Source organism: Brachyhypopomus gauderio, chromosome 14 (assembly GCF_052324685.1).
Source record: "Brachyhypopomus gauderio isolate BG-103 chromosome 14, BGAUD_0.2, whole genome shotgun sequence".
In the NCBI taxonomy this organism is placed as follows: Eukaryota; Metazoa; Chordata; class Actinopteri; order Gymnotiformes; family Hypopomidae; genus Brachyhypopomus; species Brachyhypopomus gauderio.
The window spans coordinates 10,467,721-10,491,366 of record NC_135224.1 but is presented as its reverse complement, the minus strand read 5'-3'; the positions used below and the strand labels follow the sequence as shown (position 1 = coordinate 10,491,366).

Sequence of the window (23,646 nt, the reverse complement as noted above, 5' to 3'; positions counted from 1 at the left end):
CTATTTTTAAAATAAAGTCTGCACTGGAATTATTCATTTGTCCAATTACTATCTTTTATGTTTTATTAATAATGACTAATCAACATTACATTTTTATTTGAAAATGTTACTAAAAACAACTGTACATGTTTAAATAAAAATCTTAATTGTAAGTGGATGTACACATGCAGTATTTCTAGGCATCAGGAAATTGGAGTAAGATGTAAATAAATAACAGCTTAACATTTCCCCCCAAACATTCCTACATAATTGCCATGCACAAAACACCTTTACATGTTTTAGTATAACATTGGTAGTGTAACCTGTCCAAACTGGACGGACTACGTTAACCCCGACTACGCCACCTAGGAGGAAGAGAGCCCTAGGAACTCTTAATAAAAGAGTCGCGTTTCACCCACAGGTCCCAGATTAGGTGGTCAGCAATCAAACCACTAATGTGTATGCATTTTAAATATTTATTACAATATAAAAGAGAACACACTGGAACTGCCCTCACGGTAGATGCCGCCTGACAACCTACCAAAAGTAAAAACCCACCAAAGTAAAACCCACACAGCAAACTAGGATAACCAAAGAACACACAAAACACGTTGCCACTAAAATATAATCAGCACCACAAATCATACACGAAGTCTACCGGCAACCACCGGAGGGAACGGTCTACACAACACACTAAATAATTAAAATAATAAAATCCAGGGGAGGAGGCGACAAGGAGTCCACTACCAATCCAGTTGGTCTTAGTAATAGCTCATGTCGCAGTTTTTTAGTTAAAAACCACGGACGAAACTGCTTCCACGTCCTTTAAAAAGCCCGCTTCCTCCATTTGTCTTCTGTCCCCATTTATAGGGACTAGTGATGTGTCGGTCGCGAACGAACCGGTTCAAAGAGCCAGCTCTTTTAAGTGAACGACGAGAGCTGGTTCCCCTCTAAGACTGAGCCGGTTCCCCTCTAAGACCCCCTCCCGGTCAACAAAGTAGATTCGTCGCCACCCCCCCCCCCCAACAAATTACGTTTGCCACACCCCCCTGTCAACAAAGTACGTTCGCTACCCCCTGTCAACAAATTACGTTCGCCACCCCCTCAAATAAGGAGCCATTTGGGAGCCGGAAGAGCCGACTATTTATGAGGAGCTGAGCCAAAAGATCCGGCTCCCTAAAAAGAGCCGAAATTCCCATCACTAATAGGGACATCCAGACTCCTCCCTTCCTAACAGTCCACACCAGGTACCCAGCAAACAGCGAACGTCCCGGGGACGTTCGTGGACGTTCTTATTAGAGGTTTTTAATAACGTTCGCGATAGGGCGTTCCTAGTAGTGATGGGAATTTCGGCTCTTTTTAGACAGCCGGATCTTTTGGTCAGCTCCTCATAAAGAGTCGGTTCTTTCGGCTCCCAAATGGCTCCTTATTTGAGGGGGTGGCGAACGTAATTTGTTGACAGGGGGTGGCGAACGTACTATGTTGATGGGGGGGGGTCTTAAGCCTAGTTTATACTTTAGCAAGTGACCGTAGCGCAGGGGTGACCAATCCGTCATAGACCAAGAGCCACTTTTCTTACTGTGTTACGCCTACACCGCTCGCGCAGGGTTGCGCGAGGTGTGCGGAGTCGCACGCTTCGGTCGCTCGCGAAAGTATAACCCAGGCTTTACGGCAAAGAGACACATCGTACATGGGCGAGTGTAGGTTGTTGAGCGGGGGGGGGGGGGGGGGGTTTGAGTGTAATCTGTTGAGCGGGGGTGGGGGGGCTGGGGGGGGGTGGCGAGTATAAATTATTAGCTGTGAAGACAGTCAAATGCGTGTTTTCCACTACGCCGGTTTTAAAAGTATTAGCGGCTCACTAGGCTTGTAAACTAACCGTGCACCACGAAAATGTAGCAGTGTGTCGCCCCGTTTGTGCAGGTGAGACCGCGGACCGGCTGGGGAGCCGCATGAAACCAGGCAAAGAGCCGCATGCGGCTCGCGAGCCACGGGTTGGCCACCCCTGCCGTAGCGCGTGACTCCGCCCACCTCGCGCGACTCTGCGTGAACGGTGGAAGCGCTTATACTTTCGCGAGCTTCACTGCAGTGTTCTCCGAAAAGATAGGTGGCATTGGAAAATAAAAAACTCCTGCAAAACCGACCGGTGAAAGAACATTTTTACCTGACGCTACACCAGGCAAATATCTGTCTGACTGAACAACTCTCTTGTATTACGTTTTATAATTCTAGGACGAAACATGAGAGAACAAGAAGAAGTTAAGATTGGGCATTTTGAAAATAAACCACCATTAAATAATGTGATTAAAAGCTAATTATTTTGAATCATTTCAAGTATATGTATAAATATTTAACTTAAGTTTAACGTGCTCGGAAATATTGAACTTGACCTTTAAAGTGCCGTTCAAGTGCTTTAATTCCACCTTGTAAAGGTGTATGAACCCTGCAAACATGACTTTGTTCATTGCACTGAGGCGCGGAGGTGCATGACCTCGCGAATCGACAGCGCACGAGGCCATCACGCACGGGCGGAGCCAAAGCGATTACGTCATATTCGCCGCGTGGACCCTCGCGACACGTCAAGTATAAACCAGGCTTTAGATGGGAACCGGCTCGGTCTTAGAGGGGAGCCGGCTCTTTGAACCGGTTCGTTCGTGACCGACACATCACTAGTTCCTAGGCCATAACGGACGTTCCCAGCAGGTCCCCTCGTCCTGGCGGAACGTTCCCAAAGAGACATTCACAGGACGTTCGGTGACATCCCTGTATAGTCGTTAAAATAACGTTATTAAAAAATAACGTCCGGACGTGGTCCCGCGACCGTTGTCATGGTGCGTGTGTGAAAGGCAGTCAGCTGATTTAAAGTTTTACTCACTAAAGGATTACCAAGCGGGAACATAAACGCACGAGCCGTGTTTTCGCAACGTAGGAACATTAGCTAACATGAATATTCTGACAGAAGCTGTTATTTTAAATTCAAGGTGAGTCACCTACATTTGATTAAAATATCTTAGTAAATTTATCTTCTGAGTTGCGGCTAATGTATGAGGTGATTTTTAATAAACCCTCAGCTAATCTCTCTGGATAATCATAAAACCCGATCAACAAAATCAAACAGGTGGACCAAAAACGGATGCCCATCTGTGGCTGGACATTAATTCTATGGTCATGGCTAGAGCTAAATTATCACTACGCTACGCTACCAAATGATAAAGTTATATGAATCACCGAATTAAGACTTCAATAGTAACGTTAACTGATGTTGATGGTCTCAGCCACAGATAACTACAGCGATAGCATTCGCTATAAGTAGCTAGCTACATTAGCAAGTTAATGCCAACTATAGCTACCTAGCTAGGTTAGCATTTGATAGATTTGAGTAACTGCTGTTCTTCAGGCAAAACATTGAAATTACTTCGTTTATTATAACCAGAGGTCACAAAATTAAATGTTAACAAACGTGTATCTTTGTCTATTTTAGGCTTCACCCCAAGAAACGTGTGAAAAGGAGGCTTGAAACAGCATTCAAAATGCGCACATCAGACACGATACAAGATCATTTTTTGCATTTCAAATTAAAAATAATAACTTGTTTACAGCCTATCACTTCTTGTGTGTTCATTTTTATTCTATATACAATAAATCGATTTACTGAATCAATAAAATCTAAGTTGTTTTAGAAGTAACATAAGAAGTAGACCTAAACAATTTAACACATAAGAGACGTTTAAAGGACGTTCCTTAAACGTCCGCTCATTGTCCTCTGGATGTTTCCAGGTGGTCCTACAAACGTCCGTTGTAACGTCCACTGAACGTCCCCTGAAACATTTTGGCGATACAAAAAATGTCCAGAGGACGTTCGCAGTATTGGCTTGTGGAATGTCCTTGGGACATTTTTTTGTTAGCTGGGTAACAATCCCATCAATTATTACCACCAGAAATGAACTAAATAAAAAGACATTGTCACTCTTCACAGTAGCACCAGCAATTTCATAATCAGAAACATTATCCACCATTCCCCTTTTGTTGTCTGTGTCATACTCTTTCCTGTTTCCAGGCTACCTGTCACACCCTATCCTTCCACTCTTCCACTCATTTTGCGTTTTGCCTTGCTGTGTTATTTTCGCTTAGTGGTGACAAGCTGCAATTATTGAGTGCAAAAACCAAGAGAAACGATAGATTTTATACTTGATCATTGTTACATCTTGCCTGTGACTGACTGTTTTGGGCCATTCATCTAAATAATTTCTTGGCTGACCTGTTCACCATGTGTTTAGGTACATTTTACCTGAAGTTGCTAAACGTTGACGTTAAATCCTTGACCGACATAGAGAAAGTACTTATTTCAAAGGTTTCACAAGCATTTAGTGCTAAAGTTTATGACCACACAGGGCTCTAGACTAACTTTTTGCACTGGTTGCACTGGTGCGCCTAACTTTTTTTTCTTAGGTGCACCAGCACAAAAGTTAGGTGCACTCAAATTTTTCGACTGCATCACATTTAACACCGCAGTTTTACCGGTTTCACCTTTTTTATTGCTGTCCATATAGAGAATATTGACTTGTAAATAATTAACTAACAATTTGTCGCTCGCGACATCATTGCTGTACGTCGGGTTTACGTTCAAGCCATTTTTCCTCTGAAGAATTATTTCTGACTTGAATTTAGTGAAGGGAAGTTCTTCTTTTGCAATATTGTAGGCAACGTTAAACTTGATTATCATCTCTGCCTCATCTGATGATCTGTGTGCTGCTGCCTGCCAGTGAAAGGCAGAGGGGACCAGTGTTAATTTTGACAGCAATTTTTGATTTAGTTTTAGTCTTTGTCTTTTGACTAAAATGTAATTTAGTTTTGGTCATAAGTTAGTCATTGGAGTTGATTTTAGTTTTAGTCGACTAATTATCATTAGAATTTAGTTGACAAATATAAATGGTCATTATATACACTTGCACAAAATGAAATTTATTAACCAGTTACAGAATATTATCATTTGTATGTGCAATATATACAAAAACAGATTTCCAAACAACTTTATTGACCTGAACTTATAGTTATTGAGCATAACAATAACAAAACATTGAAGACCAGTAGGCTCGCTCTACCTGAAAAAAACATGGAGTTTGTTATGAACAATACATATTACATTTTATATAAAACAGTGTGCCGTTAGAACAGCAATGCCATAGCCCACAGATGTCCTTTCATTTGTCGTATTTTTCCAGATGTCGTCGTCCCACATGGTTTACACAGCGACTTGTTTTTCTCAAAGTCAAAGGAGAAATGTGTCCATATATCGCCGCTTATCTTTCTCCCTGCTGACATTGTCAAGTTAACTTCGAGTTGAATTTCATGAGTGACCACAGTTCACAGGCTAGTATGGTCTTCCCGGGTTCTGAGCGATGTGAAGACGTTAGTTCTGATTGGACGGTTACCCGGTTTGTCCCGCCTCTCCGTGTATGCTAAAGTAGTTACAGTTGGATCTCTTCTTAACTTATCCCTACCTTTCTCAAAATAAATCAGGTCTGATTGGATGTCGTCGCTGGCCAATATTTTCGTCTCGTTTTTATTCGTTGACGAAAATGTCCATTAATTTAGTCATCGTTTTTATCCCTTCGTATAGATTTAATTTAGTTTTCGTCATGAAAAAAAGGTTTGTTGACGAAAACTATGACAAAATTTATTCGTCAACGAAATTAACACTGGTCTGTTGTTGAACCACAGGGACCACAGAGACTTTTTCCCGTCTAACCGCTAGTCGCACTGGTGCAACCTCAGATTTTTTTTTTGTCGCACCATTGAGAAATTGGTCGCACTCTAGAGTCCTGCCACAACTGATAGTCTTCAGAAATATCTTTATCCGTTTGAAATGTAATACAATGTGACTTACGTTTGTGGAAAGTAGACACTGGCCCTTCTTAACCATTTTAACCAGTGAGCTGTTTTTGTGCAGTTTCTTGTCGGTTCCCGGCTGTGGAATACCTGCCAGAATTTCTTGCCGTGAGTGACAATAGCTGCATTTTAACTTTTGAATTGGATATTTGAGCTCTGTGTGTCTCATACTTTTTGATATTGTTTTGATTATGACTCCCGCTGCCACATCATCCACTTGGTCCGAGTGTGTCAAACTATCCCAGAGAGTCGTAGAACTTTAGGAAAGAATTCATACCATACACATATATACCATAAATTGATATCTGGGGGGTGTTCCAAGAAGCGGGTTAAGCGAGAAAACCCGGGTAAGTTAACTCAGAGTTCACGGAAACTCGAGGTTTTCCGTTCCAGAAACCAAGCTTAAAGAGAACCTGAGTCAGTTACTATAGCAATTTACGCTCTGAAGCTAACCTGCTCGCTGGCAGGTTAACTTGGACCTGTCCCGGAGTTACAAACACGTCATCATGACGTGTCCTTTCCTCGAAGATCATGTGGATATTGAAGCTCAGTTTATTCGCTGAGTTCTTCGTCGGGAACGCCTTATAAAACCCGAATAGACATAGGCCTACTATCATTTTCGGATTATTTTTTTAATGAACGTTATCGTTTTTCAGCACAATCCAATACTTACATCAATAAACTTATTAAGCATCACATTTCAAATATTACACATCGCGGATCAGCCCTAAATTCTCTCCAGATTGTTATACATCGCTCTTCGTTTTTTGCTAGTGGAAGTTTTTTTTATAGTGTAGAAGATGCGAGATCTGTCAGCAAAGCTACTGTATGTCGGTCTGTCCAAAAACTATGTCTGGCATTAAATTGACTAGTGCCCAGTTTTGTGGTGTTTCCTGGGCATAAGCCAGTTATGGACATCAAAGAGGAATTCCACAGCATCGTTGGTTTGTCTTTAATTCACACGGACAATAAAGAAATTAAGCAAAGGAGAAGCAGTATATAACAAACTTAATTCCATTTACATTTTAAGGATTTCCTAGAGTGCTTGGCTGCATTGATGGAACCTACATATGCTACCTATTCCAGCACCATTAGAACATGAAGGCGATTACATAAACAGAAAATCCATCCATAGCATTAATGTACAGGTACTAACCTTTATATTACTTAATGAATAATGTACTTATCTTTAATGGTAACAAAACTAACGTAGCTATTGCCACCAGCCACTTTCCCTCAAACTGGACATATATAGACTTACCTCCCCCTGACTATATCTCAGATTTGCCACCAGTCCAGAGACCAGTCCACCAGGCCTTTGGCACCATGCACCATGCACTTTATCCCTGTCCCATTTACCTACCTCACACACACTGTACATACTGTACTTATATTTTTATATTTCATACCTTATACTGTTATCTATTTTACATTTTTTTACCTTGCTTATTTAATGTCTATTGCCTGGCTTGCACCATGACCGTCTTGCACTATGTTGTCCTGCACTATGTTGTATGTAATTGCTGCTGTGATATTTTGTAGTATGTAATTGCACTGAGGCCTAGCCTAAAAGTGTTTCATTGTGCTGTACAACCCTGTTTCAGCATAATGATAATAAAGTTGAATTGAATTGAACTGACCGTTCTCCCCATCAAGATCATATGTGATGCTTCCCACCTCATCACAAATGTTGAAGCCAGATGGCCAGGATCCGTGTATGATTCCACACTGTACAACAAATCTGAATAGAGTAGGCCTGAGGTAGTGCAGTGTAATAGTTAAATCAGTGTAATGCAGTGTAATAGTTAAATCATTGCAAACCCTAGTGTGATTTTAGGACACTATGACGGCCTCCTTCATGGAGACAGAGGGTGTCCCTGCCTGTCCTATAGGCCTACTTTATGACTCCCTATTTAGATCCTGCACCTGGACCACAGTCCCGCTACAATCAGGCCCACAGCAAAACCAGGGCAAGAATTTAAATAACCCTAGGAATCCTCGAGGCCAGGTTCCAGTGCCTGAAGGGGCTCAGAGTAAACCCTGATAGGGTGTGCCACATAATAATGGCATATGTGGTATTACACAACATTGCAACCATCCAGGAAGAGCGACAGCCTACCGTCTTTGACATGCCCACAGATGAGGAACCTTACATGCATGTGGGTGACAACAGAGATGGTGGAGTTGTCAGAGACTCCCATCTGCAATCACAGCTTTCCACATTAAATCATGCACCACCACCCACCCCACCCCACCATCCACCCTGTAACCTTTTAATATACATTACAGTCAAATTCACTGTTATGTTTCATTATTTCATTTTTCTTGTAAATAAATATATTTTAGAATATATTTTAAAAATAAGATATAGTTATGTACAGCCATACCACTTTGTACAATATTCTTATACTTCATTTTTATCTGATGCCATGTGTGTTTCACACCACTCAGATTAGACCTGGAATCAGTAAGTGTTCAATTAAAAAATATTTAAAAACTCAATACAGTATTATAAAGGTGGAGAAAATAATAATATAATCGCACCCTTCTGCTAAATATAAAAATATTGTGACGCTGGGGTGCTGGAGCAAGGACGAGACACGAGTCCAGGTCTCCGATCCAAACGACACGGTTTTTATTTACGAATATTGCGCAACGGCGCACAGAAAACATTCACAGGCACACAACGTGCAGACTATAGACAACGACGAGCACAGGACACTGCGCGAGCGCACATTAAATAGACAAACCACATTAACCCCATGTGATTACGAGACGATTCACAGGTGAGACGGATTATCACATGACATAACCATAACCACGGAATATCCACAGACGCAGACGATGCACGTAGACTACGTAAACACACGCCCAAAAGGGAGGGGCCGGGGTCCTCAACGTGACAGACGCCCCCTCCAAGGGCACTACCCGTCCCGGGGTGCCAACAGGACCGAGTGCCCCGAACCCACGACGATGGGCGGATCCGACGCGCTCAGTCCTGCGTCTGGGAGGTGACTGCCCTTGGCGAAGCGTCCATCACGAATCGCCTAGCACACCCTCCCTGGGAAGACGGGGGAAAAAACGTTAAACACATTAAACGGCACGTTCACAAACACACACACAGGCACGTTCACACACAGTGGCACAAGAGGGAAAAACGGGTTTGGTACACACAGGGGAAGACTGACAAACACTGGCACAGACAAACACATAACAGGCGCCAGGCTTCGCGCCAGGAGGAGAGCGAGCAGGGGAGAGAGGTCCGGAGCTGCTGGTGCTGCAGGCGCTGCGGTAGGCGGTGCTCCTCCTGCCTTTGCTGCGGACTCTCCGCCAGGTGCAGCGCGGCGGGCGGACGTGCCAGGTGCAGCGCGGCGGGCGGACGTGCCAGGGGCAGCGCGGCGGGCTGACGTGCCAGGGGCAGCGCGGCGGGCTGACGTGCCAGGGGCAGCGCGGCGTGCTGACGTGCCAGGAGCGCCGGGGCTGGCGTACGCGCCTGGTGCGTCGCGGCTGACGGACTGACCGAACGGGCCGTGTGAGTGGTCCCCTTCGATCTCCATTTCTTCCTCCTCCTCTCCTCCCCGACTCCACTCCATGGGCTGCTCCGGGCTGCCACCCCGGGAGCAGTCCATAGCACTGTCTCTGGAGCGAGCGGAAGAGGGCGTCCGCTTCCCTCTTACGGTCTCCGCAGACCTCTCTGAGGGGGGAGGGCTCTCTTCTTCCTCCGTAGTGTAGGAGCCCTCCTCCTCCTCACCCTTCTCTGCGGTGCGAGAGGAGCACACGGGCGGAGGGAGGTAATCCTCGTCCTCTGATTCTTCCTCCGACTCCGCCTCCTCCCTACCGTAGTCCACGGTGGAGGCGGAGTTCTCCGAGGGAGGGTATTCCTCTCCGTCCCCTCCACCGTAGTCCACGGTAGAGGCGGAGTCCTCTGACGGAGGGTATTCCTCTCCGTCCCCTCCACCGTAGTCCACGGTGGAGGCGGAGTCCTCTGACGGAGGGTATTCCTCTTCCTCCTCCTCTCCACCGTAGTCCACGGTGGAGGCGTCGCCTATAGAAGGGGGGTAGTCCTCTCCTTCCTGCTCCTCCTCGGAGTCCTCCTCCCCGAACTCGCTCTCTGGAGTGGACTCGGTAGCTCCGAGGACGCACGAGCCCACCCACAGCGGTGAGAGGGAGCGGGGAGGAGACGGGTGTCTGGCCAGCCAGACCTTAACCGCCTCCTGGCGAAGCACCACCGCCCACTCGGGGCTGGACGCCTGTCTAGCCATCCGCAGCAGGTCGGCGCACTGCGGATCCCGCTTCAGCTGCTCCAACGTTGGCGTATCTTCGTGGTGCGAGGAGGAGTCTTCTCCCAGCTCGCCCTCTACCCCATATAGCTCGGGGACACTGACCCTTACAGGCGAGAGCTCCCGGGAAGGCGAGGGATGTCTCTTCCGCCACACCCGCACCGCTGTCTTGCGGTACTCCTCAGCCAACTCCGGTATAGCGGTCTCCCGAGCCGCACACAGCAGATAGGAGCACTCGGGATCCCGCTTCAGCTGCTCCGGAGTCGGCGTGGAGTTGCGGCGCGGGGGGGAGGACGATGCGTGGTGGTGCCGCTTGCTGGGCTTCTTGCCCTTCTTGGGCTTAGGCTTGTAGCCTGGCATGTTCGGGTGTCTCTGGTCGGCTCGTCGTTCTGTGACGCTGGGGTGCTGGAGCAAGGACGAGACACGAGTCCAGGTCTCCGATCCAAACGACACGGTTTTTATTTACGAATATTGCGCAACGGCGCACAGAAAACATTCACAGGCACACAACGTGCAGACTATAGACAACGACGAGCACAGGACACTGCGCGAGCGCACATTAAATAGACAAACCACATTAACCCCATGTGATTACGAGACGATTCACAGGTGAGACGGATTATCACATGACATAACCATAACCACGGAATATCCACAGACGCAGACGATGCACGTAGACTACGTAAACACACGCCCAAAAGGGAGGGGCCGGGGTCCTCAACGTGACAAATATCATTTTCACTCACGCATTAACTCTGTTGGCAATTATTTGACATGCTGACTGCCTTTCTCTAGCAGCTACCGCAGTATTACATTTACGTTTAATCATATCTAAATATTCTGCATACGCAGTCATTAATACTTTAAGCTACAGTGGTGTGAAATACGATGCTCGGCTGATTTTCGCGTTTAAGTCCATGATAAATCCTATTTATCTGCGTTCCATTAAGAATGCCTTTTATAGTTACGTGTGAACACGCTTCTGTCTGGGTCAACCTACTCAGAGTTGAGCGACCCTGATTACTTTAACTCCGATCAGCCGTTTTGGAATCGAAAACTCTGAGTATGTCAGATCGGGGTAAGACAACTCAGAGTTCAGGGTTAAGTTTAGAGTTTGTTAACCCCGCTTTCTGGAATACCCCCCTGGACTCGATTCTTGCCATGCAAACTGCTGATAAAATTGTCTCAGCAACTGGCAAAGAAAGTGACATCACTCTGCATTGTCGCTGGGATGTACTGGGGGCAAAACCTAAGCTCATATTGGCCTCAACTCCCAAACCAGTGAACAATAACAATGATAGGGACTGGACTCTTGTTCGGGGGGAGGAACAAACAGAACAAAACAGAAACGAACACAACAACTTTGGCAAGAAACCATGTCCAAAACAGAACGTTCTTTTAGGTAAAAAATTAAGATAACAAATGAAGATATATCAGTGGGGAACCATCAGGGCCCTCTACGCCCTACTTACAGTTTGACAATCAACATCTAAACAATTACAAAATATAAGCAAATAAATTATTCACCCGTGTCTATTCAATCTGTGTTGGAAGGTGAGGGGTTATGTTAAGTGGAAGCCTGTGACAGGGTTCCCACGGGTCCTTGAAATCCTTGAAAGTTTGTGAATCTGAAAAAATATGTTCAAGGCCCTAGAAAGTTTTTGAAAACAGGCATAAAAGACAGCTGTCCTTGAACGTCCTTGAATATTTTAGGGGGTTTGAAATTTCACATGGATGAAGACCGCAATCAAGGAATAATAGGGCACAGTTGATAAGGAAGTCAATATTTAGAAAAGATTGCTATGAAAAAGATTGTCATGATGTTTTAAATTTCTCATCCTTTTGTTGAAAAATATGATCTGATATGATAGTTGTTATAAAGATTTTAAGAAAGTCTGCAAAGTGATTCCTTTAGCATTGATTAATCAAAAATGTCATTTTATTTTCAGAGTTTCGATGCCCGTGTGAAAGGTGAATGACTGTAACTTACTCGACTTCAAGTGTAATAAGATCATCACTGATGGTATGAGACAATATATATAATAGATATTCTTTCAAAAAACATCCTAATACAAATTATAAAACCACAATGGCTTGTCAAATGGCCCATATATTCTAAATAATACATAAGATATATCCTGTAGCCATGTTTCTTGAAAGAAGATTTAAACTTGATGTGTATTCATGTGCCTTTTGTAAGTCAGAAGATGAATTCCAGGAGCATTTGTTTTTTCATGTCAATATTCACAAAGTTTTTGCACGGACACTAGAAACTGGATTAATCTCAAACTTAACATTCTTTCTTTTGATACCATTTTAATTTATGAAGAAAACTTAAGTTCAGATTTCTGATGCCATAAATGTAGTCATACTTTTAGCAAAATACCACATTCACTAAGTGGAGTGGTTAAAAGCATTCTTTTCTCTTTATGAATGAATTAAATTCATATTTCATTAAGTAGATTAAAAAACTTGTGTAGCCGCTTTACATGAATGTCACCTTCTCACAGGTGCATTGCTAAATTGCCTGTCAGGCTGAGTGTGAGTGAAGTTTTCGTTGAATCAGCGCTTAATGTCATGCACAGAAAATTTCAGGATGCATGTCTTGAAATGACATTCAGTCTTTTGAATTTGCATTGTATTAACATGGTTTTTGATATCCCTGAATGTTAACAGTAGGTAAATGCTGCCAGGTGCAGTCCTTGAATTTGACGAAATTGGTCCTGAAAAGTCATTTAAAGGTCAAAAGTAAAACTGACCAATCATATCTTCCCTCTTAGTGGGCTTAACTGTATGATAATTTCTGCCCGCTGTGGCGACGCTGGCTGTCGTTAGCGTACCACCGCTAGCTAGTTTCGATTCATTCCTTTGATGCCCTCGTGCACGTTGTTTACATATTCCGTTTATATGTCGTCTCAATTTTTTATTTTTTTAAATTGCAGTTAATTAGGAGAGGAAACTAGAGTGGGCCCAGGTATAATGGTCACGGTTTGCTACTGAGATATATTAGATAATAAATGGCTCTCATCTGAACTCGATTAGCCAAACCACATACTGCCTCCCTTTCCAGGAAAACAAGCAGTAAAACCCAGTCTGCATCAGAGGAACAACTCCAGTGTCACTGCTAAATATTAACATGCAAAACCTCTTGCCACATGTGGACCAACCACCAGGCTGCCAACCGTGCTAGTTGGCAGCATGCTAACATGCATGCTAAAAGTATTAGCCATCAGTATGGCCACATGCCTGCCACCCACCAGCTTGCAAACCGTGCCAGTCGGCAGCTCACTAATAAGCATACTAACAGGTTTAGCCATCAGCATGCTGCTTGTGTTGGCCGCTGAGGCATGAACTGTGAAAACAGACGAGGAGCACCTCCACTGCCCAAAAGTATGCTGATTAGGGACTCAGTCATTAGAAATATATGGAGCAACAGCATTAAGGCTTTTTGCTTTCCTCGTGTTACTGTCTGTGAAGTGATACCAACATTCCACGCATACTGCATGACCATCCAGCTATGGAAAGACAGATTGTGCATGTCAGGTCTAGTGATGTTTACAAACAACAGTCTGAGATTCTGAAACACGTTTATAACCATTTGCTCGACATTCTGAGGCTTTCCTTGTCTGAAGGGTTCCTCTCTATACCGATACCAACTGCACATCTGAGAAGTGGTCATTTTACCAGACTGCTGACTAGCTACAGCCTGTGCACATCGGAAGGTAAAATTCCTTGACAATGTCAACATCAAGGTTAATTTATTTTAATATTTTCTTTTTATCTTCTTATCTTTGCTTCCTTTTAATGTTTCTTTTTAAATTTATTCTGTAAAGCACTTTGAGTTGCTGTATGTATGAAAGGTATACAAATAAAGATTATAATAATTATTATTATTAGTCAAACTAGCACGCACGTGTGTGTGTGTGTGCATGCACTCTCGGCACAGTATCGAGGAGAGCAGGGCAGGGGTAGGACAGAGAATGTGGCTCATACCATTTGTGAGGCAAAGAGGATTGCTGTATTTCATGACCCACCACCTGAGAAGCTCTCCAAATCCACTGTTCTGGATAAACGCGTGAGTCACAACATTTTTAAAAATCTCCTACAAAAATAGTCAATTTAGGGGCTATTCACGCCTGTGAGATCAACAATATCAGTAGTTTTCTGTCCATGCAAACTACTTGTTTGATATTTCATATTAACATCTACCAGACAAATCAGCATTTCATTGATCAGGACTATTTTTAAAATGTCTTTATGGTCTTGCTCCTCTTTACCTCAGTGAAATGATGGTTAGATATGTTCCAGTCAGGTCTCTCAGATCTTCAAACAGTAATCAACTGGTGATTCCTAAAAGCCAATTAACGATTGGCGATGGTGCTTTTAGCCACTATGGCTCAAAGCTCTGGAACTCTTTTCCTGAGGAGCTCAGAGGCATTTCATCCCTGCACAGCTTCAAGAAGAGTCTCAAAACCCTCCTGTTTAGATCTGCCTTTAGTTAAGAAATTCTAACTCTGTTCCATCTTATTTACGTTTATACATTATGTTGTCTATTATTTTATAATTTGTCACTTTATTACATTATATTATTGTGTTTATTTCCTTTTTATCTTTAATTTATTTTAATATTTTCTTTTTGTCTTATCTTTGCTTCCTTTTAATGTTTCTTTTTAACTTATTCTATAAAGCATTTTGAGTTGCTGTATGTATGAAAGGTGCTATAGAAATAAAGATTATTATAATAATAATTATTAGTAGTAGTCAAGCTAGTGCGCACGTGTATGTGTGTGTGTGTGTGTGTGTACGCGCGCATGCACTTTCGGCACAGTATCGAGGAGAGCAGGGCTGGGGTAGGACAGAGAATGTGGCTCATACCATTTGTGAGGCAAAGAGGATTGCTGTATTTCATGACCCACCACCTGAGAAGCTCTCCAAATCCACTGTTCTGGCTGAACGCGTAAGTCACAATGTTATTTTTTTTATCTCCCACAAAAATAATCAATTTAGGGGCTATTCACACCTGTGAGATCAACAATATCTGTAGTTTTCTGTCCATGCAAACTACTTGTTTGATGTTTCATATTCACATATACCGGACAAACCTGCATTTCATTGATAAGGACTATTATTGTTTCATTGTTTCTGATTATCAGTGTTGGGAACGTTACTTTAAAAAGTAATTAGTTATCAAGTAACTCGTTACCAGGGAAAGTAACTATTTACATTTACGGCATTTGGCAGACACCCGTATCCAGAGCAACTTACATTTTTTTATCTCATTTTTTTAATACAAGTGAGCCATTGAGGGTTAAGGGCCTTGCTCAGGGGCACCTCAGTCTTGGCCTCAGGTCTGGGAATCGAACCCACGACCCTCCGGTCACAAGACCAGTTCCCTAACCACCAGGCCATGACTGCCTATACTCCCCAACTATTTGCATTACAGTAAAAAAAAAAGTTATATGCCAATGAATAAAGATTTTTTGAAAAAGCAGTTTTCACAGTCAACACAGTTGAATTGAGTAGATCAGAAAGGTGGAACAGACCAGTGCAGGATAAAAAAGCAAAAGTAAACAGTTACACTATATAAAGTGCATTTACATCTATCAAATTAAATTCTCTCAACCTGAGACAACTGGTTTGTTAACAACAAAAGTAAACTTTACAATAAAACCTCTATGCTTAATTAAATCAATCAAATACCCAGTCTGGTAGACATTCAGGAACTTCAAGTATTTTCCTAAATAATGTTTATATCGCCACCTTGAAAATGCAAATTTTTCTTCGGTTTGCTCCTGACTCACCATTTCTGCCTCTTCTCCGTTTCTGTCGTGTGTCACTGGTGTGCTTCGGCACGTGTGTAACAACACTGGCTCTGATTGGCTATCATAACGCTGCCTTAGCCAATCGCTTACTGACTTGTTAAGTTAAACAGGTGTTACACCGAGAACTGTGACCTATCGAGATCTGTTACTCCTCACTAGCCTGGGCAGGGGTCCGCTCAGATTACTGTTTGTCACGGTACGGCGGTCCCCTACGGGTCGCCTCCGTCCACAGCGGCAGTTGTCGTTGTTGTTGTGGTTGTGGTGTTCGTCATTCAGGTGGGCGGAGCCCACGATCCGTCTCACCTGAGGGTAGTTTGTTTGTCTATATACTGTATGTCTTGTCTTTGTACCAGTTATTATATTCTTAATTTGGATCAAGTCACGTGTTTTTGGTTTGCGCACTTTTCTATTAAACCATACATTTTCCCTGAGACTTGGCATGATCGCTTCCATTTTATTTCGCTCACCCCACCCGTCACACTGTTAGTATATTAATATATAGTAACTAGGGGTGGGCATAGATTAATTTTTTTAATCTAGATTAATCTCACTGAAATCTTGAAATTAATCTAGATTAATCTATATTAAAATGGATCATATGTGTGCTACCCAAGTAATGACTAAAAATCAGTTTTTGAGATTCTTAATTGAGGGTTAGTTGAGGGTTTCTTAATACAGAGGGTGCATTAGACCAGGGGCTCATCTCCTGTTTCCAAAATGCATCAATGACTGCTTAAGAAAGCTGTTCTACTTTGATACTTGAAGAAAAAAAACATGCTCAATAAAATGTAGGCTACTCGTGCTCAACGGTTTATTCAGTTAAACATGAATTTGTAAGCCTATATACTGTACATTAAAAGGGGTTGATAATGTGGTTATTCAGCTAAAAATGAAATTTGAAATGTAAGCCAACATTTAGTACATTTAACCTCACGGACGTAATTTGGGGGGGACTTTTTCAAAAGCCGGTTTTGGTCCTCTGCAGTTTTAACGGTTAAAAAGTAATATTTAAATAGCGACTAATCTAGCGCTAGGACCATGCAGAAAACGACTGCTCCGAGCTCCGCTCCGGTAACACTTTACGTTCCTAAAAATGAATTTTCCATGAAGCAAACCTGGCGACTTCGTGGCTGCATCCATGTAAACACACGTACGATTTGTAATTCACAGGTTTGAAAACTCGTTCTCGCCCCTACTGTGCAATTTGGTTAGGAATACAGTCGAGCTAAACTATCAAGTTGAAAGTCATCATAGTTTGCTTACCCATTTTGACCCAGTTCCCAACCCAACATTAAGAATAGATTAATGGCGATAATTTTTATATCGCCCGATAAGAGTATCAAATTAACGAATGCCGTTATTGCCGTTAACGGCCCACCACTAATAGTAACGCACCACTTTTAATGACCAGTAATGTCAACGGCGTTGTAACGACAGGAAAAGTAATTCATTATATTATTCCGTTACTGACAAAATGATGCAGTTATCTAACGTCGTTATTTTTAACAGCGTTATTCGCAACACTGCTGATTACTGGAAACGCCTCATGTCAGGGCTGGCCCCAGGATTGGTCCTTCAATCACCACTAGGAGGAGCCCACGAGCCAGACCTCAGGCTAATCAGCGGTGATGGCCTGCACCTGTGTCCTGTGTTTATTAGGGAGACAGATGCTTCTTTGTTGCCAATCTCCAGCCCTTCTCTCTGTTGTGGCACGACAAGGTGTCTCGCCACCCTGCTTCATTCTTGTTTCTTGTTTGAGATTTTTTTTTTTTTTTTTTTACTGTCTCTTCGAGTACTTACTTTCTGTGCTGCTCCCTGGCCTCTCAACTTTTCCAATCCGTTTGGTTTTTATTTTTTAGAAGGGTTTTTTTGTTCTTTGCTGAGTTTGCCAGCCAGCCAGTTACTTCCCCTGGCATCCTTTGTTTCTCTGTTGGTTTTTTGTTTTTCTCGTTGATTATTTCAGTTCTCCCTCGTTATCTGGACTGAATATTCTCTGTGATTGTTTTCAGTTCTCCCTGTTAACCGCGCTGAATATTCTCTGTGAACAGTTTTATTTTTCTAACGCTTGTAGTATTGCTTAATGCATGGACAAGGCTTTTGGGTCCACTATCAAAAAAACCACGGGGGATTTCGTCTCCTAAATCCCCCGCTCTGACACCACATTGTGTCAAAGAACTGCTGTTGATTACACAGAATCCCATAATTTTATCTATTATTATTACGCATTTAATTTTAAAGACGGTTTAGTGATGAACTCCATAAACTCAGTTTGGCTTCAGTCTTTCAGAAGTTTAAGTGCATCTGGAAGAATTAAATAAAATATTGTGTACATTAATTAAGGAGGAACAAAATCTCTCTAGTTGCTCTTTTCCACTAGGAAAACAATGGAGGCACAGCTTGTAACGAAGGATGCCGGGTTAACTTTCTGGCTGGCCAGACCGCAGGACTATGATGAGGTGATGGCTATATCCGAAGGCATTCATGAGGGCAATGACTACTTACCTCATCGCTACCACACCTGGATGACTGAGCCAGACAGAGTGGTTATTATTGCTAGAAGAGATGGGAAGCTGGTAAGTGTTAGACCTTTAAGGTTGGGGTTTATTCAGGAATCATAGAGTTACTTCATCACATTAGATAAGGGACTACACCATTTTGAAAAAATGTGCAGCATCTAACATTATTATGTAATCATTTCTATGTTTTTGCTATGGTCACGTAAAAGTCCAAATTCACAATGCAATATGGCTCAGATATGTTTTGTAAACAGAGAAAATGTTGCCAAACTCTTATTTGATATACCAAAATAAAGGATGCATCGACAATAAAAATTTCATTCTGTTTTCTCAGTTGTTCAGTGATTAATTTGTTTGCCTGTAGGTGGCGCTGAATTCTGCAGTGGTGGTTGATGGAGGTCAGACTGTGGTGATCGAGGGATTAAGGGTGTGCCTGAGCGAAAGAGGTCGTGGCGTGGCTGGAGTGATCCAAAGAGTGACTGATAACTACATCAAACAGGTTTACTCCAGTGTAAAGACCAAGAGAGGTGTGAGGCCTGATAACCCATCACCTGAAAAGCTCTCCAAAGGCACTGTTCTGGCTGAACGTGTGAGTAAAAAAAAAATTTTATCTCCCACAAAAATAATCTATGCAGTTTGATACATTTCTTTAATAACCTACATTAAACAACTGCAGTACTTCTCTACATTATATTTTATAATCCGTGAATATCACAAAGGAACTCATTTCCGCAGAAATGTAAACAATTTCATTCATTTTGAGCAAATTGTACTAGTACATTTCAACACTAGTTATCTCAAGTTGTACATATAGGAAAATGATCATTCAGGGCTCACACTGAAGTAGACAGTTGGGCCAACATATTGATTCATCTCCAGGCTTATATTTTCATAATGTTGGTTTTATTTGAGAGCTTCTATTACAGAAGAACAAAAAAGCTTGGACTTGAACTTTACCGGTATGTATATTCACATAGGTATTCAAATCAGGTTCTAGAATATAAAATATAATTCACTAGGGTCTTTTCTGACAACATAGAAAAATTGGATTGAAAAGTCAAGCTCACCACACCCATGTCCAAATATGCCACACCCGGTACACACCCTTAGCCAACTAAGCTAACATGCTAACTAATTCCTTACACGAAACTGAGGAGCTACCACATACAACAACGTTGGACATCTTACAGAAAGACCAGAAAATTCCAAATGAAGTAATTTTGTTATATTATAAATGTTATGTTATGATATTTATGTCCAAGATAGTCCGACAGGCTAAGCTAATGTAGCCAACTACGCTAGCATCCTACACGATACTGAGTACTCCAGTACTTAAATGCTCTAATACTGTTTATAATATAATGTTTAGTATTAGATTATATATTTAGTACGAATGCTCGTATGTAAAATTGTTCATTTTTACTCGCGAGTCCGTCGTATGGCATCGTAGCGGTGGTTCAGGCTTACTTCCGGGTTCGGCGTGGTACCGGAAAACTGGACATATATTCCATCAAAAGTAATCCTTTTATTTTCTGTGATGTTCAAAAGTATTTGCGATCAAAATACCAACTAACAAAATAATCCACGACTGCTTCAGTTTCGGCGAACAGTCATTTGCGTGTGTTCTGGAGAGCTTAGCTTAGGTTAGCTTAGGCTAGTAGGTTAGCAAAACTACAATGGAAATCATTAGCCACTGTTCCGGCGCTTCGGTTTCAAATAAACTTCACCAATCATGGCAAGTGATTTCACACCTCTCATCCAGGAAGTGGATTACGCACAATTTTGCAGCGAAGTGAGCAAGCAAATTAAGGTATTTAACCACATTGGCTCTACTATGTTAAGGTCTTAAATTGAAGCCTTGTTAGTAAACGATTTTTAGGTGACAAAACATGGTCATCTCACATCATAAATGTGTTTTTTAAACGGATATGTTTGGAGACCCCTGTGCGGGGGGCGCTTTCATCACCAACTTCAAAGCTAGATATCTCGCGATTGGCTGCATGTAGACAGCTAAAACTCGGTAGGCATGTAGATGGGATAGGAATTGAATGTATCGCTTTTGTTTGGAGATCCATCAATGTTTAATAACGTGATTTAGGAGCTGGGCCCACTAGGAGGCACTTCTGCAGTATAGGGTTCATCTTAAATTAGCTAATTAAAAACTAAACCAAATAGAATTGTCATTTTTAAATTGTATTGGACTTGAATTTAAAAAAAGTCATTCGGGATCTTTAATACCAAATGACTCGATAATTTAAAATTCACTTCAAAACTTAAAACCCTTAGGGCCAATAGACGAATGTTTCCATGCAAGCTAGTCTCCATTCTGAACTCTTCAGCACTAACTCCAACCCTGACATAGAGTATTAGTTCTCTTACGTATGATCATTGTGCCATTTTCTAAAATATACTGCATTGGTTACCCCTCCCTTTTTATGTTTCTCAGGCTATTCTGTCTTTGCGTGGAGAGGCAGAGAGTTTTAACAGCTTTGTCTTAGACCTGAAAGCAAAACTGGACAGTATGGACAAAACAAGTGGACCCACAGACAAGAAGAGTGATCTAGTTGTTGTAAAGGACAGACAACAGCTCAAGGCCCTACTCCTGGACCCTGACCTTTCCACCAGGATTGAGCTTCCTGGAGGGGCCCTTGTCCAAGATTGGCTGCCTCTGAAGCCAATAGAAAGTAACTTGGAAATCTTAGAAAGGCTGAACCTTACCTGGTTGGTTAACTGTTGCAATGGAAAGCCAACTTTTATGAGCTTTCATACGCCTGCCTACTCTATTCCATTTAATGGAGGTTCTGTGAAACTTAATATAGACATGTTTGGAGCTAATCTTTCTTTGGCAAGGAAGGCATTGTTTGCACATTTGGAGCAGAATACGAGGCAATTTCATGGCATTGTTTTCGTTCATATCTACATGAACCAAACCTTGTGGGAGGGTATGAGAGAGTTCTGTGACGGACATGAGCAAGTAAAGCAATGTGGGCATTACTGGAAGCAAATGCTTCTGGAGAAAGAATTTCCATGATTGGCAGATAAACACAGAAAATAAGATGTCTGAGAGGTCATTTATGGGACGTTTAGAAGAAATATTTTCAGTATATACAATTCATTAACTCAACTGCAATTATTATTACATATCATGTTTGCTGGCAAAATCCAGAAACACAGTAGGCTATGCACCTGCAAAAGAAAGCATGCTATCTGTATTTGTAATCAAAAGCACTTCAGTTATATGTATCCTGGTATTGGTGTGTGATATTGGTCCTGGTCAAAACTAATGAAAAGCACTGCCACACAGATCAAAATTTTTATGTTGTTTTTTTCACCCTTTTTAAAATGCTGGTTTAAAATATATAGTCTCAGTAATTCAATAATCCCTTTAACATTGTGTATGTTTTATTAATAATGAACATCAATTTAGTATATGAAAATGTTAAAACAGATATGCATATTGTCAAATAAAAATCTTAATTGATCTGAATCAAATACATATTAAGAACTCTGTTATCCACCTTTTCCTTTTTGTTGTCATTCCTGTTTCCAGGCTGCCTGTCTCACTTTCTTCCACTCTTTCCTGTATATCTGTTTTGCTCTGCCCTCATGTTTCCTGCATCTGTTTGCTTTCATTTTTATCTCTACTGGTTGAGCTTCAATTTAGCCTCTGGAATGCTGAGCGTCTGTTCCTCTTACTGGACCTTATTACCAGTAACAGCATGCACACACACACACACACACACTGTGACGGGCAGGGTGAGCGAAACAAAAAGGACGCGATCACGCCAAGTCTCAGAGAAAATGGATGGTTTAATGAAGAAAGTGCACAAACCAAAAACTCGTGACATGATCCGAAATAAGGATATAATGACCAACGGTCAACTGGTACAAAGACAAGGCATATATAGACAAACAAATGACCCTCAGGTGAGACGGGTCGCGGGCTACGCCCACCTGAGGAATTAACACAATAACAACAACAACAGGACAACTGCCGCTGTGGACGGAGGCAACCAGTAGGGGGCCTGCCATACTGTGACACACACATACAGATACACACACACACACAAATACATTATCATAACAATCACAAACCCCAACTCTCTAATTATATGTTGCGTCAGTTATATAGTCAAGACATGGCATAATAAAAGATTGATTTGACCTTTATTTAAGCATATTTCAACAGGCTGTTAATCCATAGTGTCACACCATTAGCATGAATATATAACGCATTACTGTCTTGAAGACAGCACAACTTGCATTTGCATGAGAATGCCCAATACCACTGCACATGCCCACGATGACAGTATGTTTCATCATCTATCACACAATAACTGCTTCCCTTTCCATGCATTAAGTCTGAGTACAGAATTCTAATTGGTAAATAAGAATCTAACAACAGTGGTAAAATAAGTAATAGCAACTAATTTGTAAGCAAATGAGCAAGGTTAAAACCTTTGTCATTTATTAATCTGATGGCAATTTGATTGATTGGTTTATTAATTAATCAAAATCATGTCAGTGCATGAGCCTAATAGTGCAATAAGTGAAAGACAGGCTGTGTTTTGCCTAATTTGTGGGGGAGGAAAGCCCCTTCAGCCATGCTATGTTGGCTACAGAGCAGCTTCTTTATCCACATGACCTTTTCTCCCATTAACATTTTCTACAGGGCACACACTATAATATTGTTAATGAGCAACTAGTGATCTCCACAACCATGAAAAAAAGATGAAAGTTCTTTAGGGTTGAATTCTATCTATTCTCATACTTGCATTTGATGAACACAGAAATGTCCAACAACAGAAAGACAAGAGAAAACGCCATGAAATGTAGACTTTAAAAAATGGCCAAGGATTGATGTCAATACAGAGCTTTGTGCAAAACAACAAGTGTGTGGTTCTGAGAGGTTTAAAGTGTGGATAAGTTGTTGAAGCATGCTGAATTCAGCTTAGTCCGCTCTATCAGAGAACACCAGACACAAACGATTACGATTCGAGCTCCGTGTTGTGCATAAAATGAAATACAGTGGCCAGATGAAGAGCGCGAATGAAGGTTGCTATCAGCTTATAGTGAAAAACCATGAAGCTACATCCAGTGCCAATATCACACATCATAAAATCAATCTTTTTAAAATTTAATCTGCAGGGCCCTGTCAGTACA

General features: G+C 42.0%; 1 protein-coding gene across 6 annotated transcripts; it reads left to right on the top strand.

The window, feature by feature from the left end:
• The first annotated feature begins 13,732 nt into the window (after positions 1-13,732).
• On the top strand, positions 13,733-21,970 carry LOC143475705 (histidine N-acetyltransferase-like). Of its 6 annotated transcripts, none has more exons than XM_076973621.1 (6): positions 13,749-13,867; positions 14,092-14,220; positions 14,974-15,102; positions 18,345-18,540; positions 18,848-19,072; positions 20,930-21,967. In XM_076973621.1, exons 2-6 carry the CDS (start codon positions 14,126-14,128, stop codon positions 21,512-21,514), a joined length of 1,230 nt encoding a protein of 409 aa, XP_076829736.1. In that variant the 5' UTR covers positions 13,749-13,867; positions 14,092-14,125; the 3' UTR covers positions 21,515-21,967. The 6 variants fall into 6 exon arrangements, with proteins under 6 accessions (XP_076829739.1, XP_076829736.1, XP_076829738.1 ...); XM_076973622.1 differs by having other exon boundaries at positions 13,772-13,867; positions 14,043-14,220; positions 18,405-18,540; positions 20,930-21,970; XM_076973619.1 differs by having other exon boundaries at positions 13,774-13,867; positions 14,043-14,220.
• The last annotated feature ends 1,676 nt before the right edge of the window (positions 21,971-23,646 follow it).

Excerpts from the sequence above, each read along its gene's own strand:
- LOC143475705 (XM_076973619.1), top strand. The coding sequence starts at position 14,075 with ATGCACTCTCGGCACAGTATCGAGGAGAGCAGGGCAGGGGTAGGACAG. Across the intron at positions 15,103-18,344 it reads CCACTGTTCTGGCTGAACGC|GAAAACAATGGAGGCACAGC; the intron begins GTAAGTCACAAT and ends CTTTTCCACTAG. Across the intron at positions 18,541-18,847 it reads CTAGAAGAGATGGGAAGCTG|GTGGCGCTGAATTCTGCAGT; the intron begins GTAAGTGTTAGA and ends GTTTGCCTGTAG.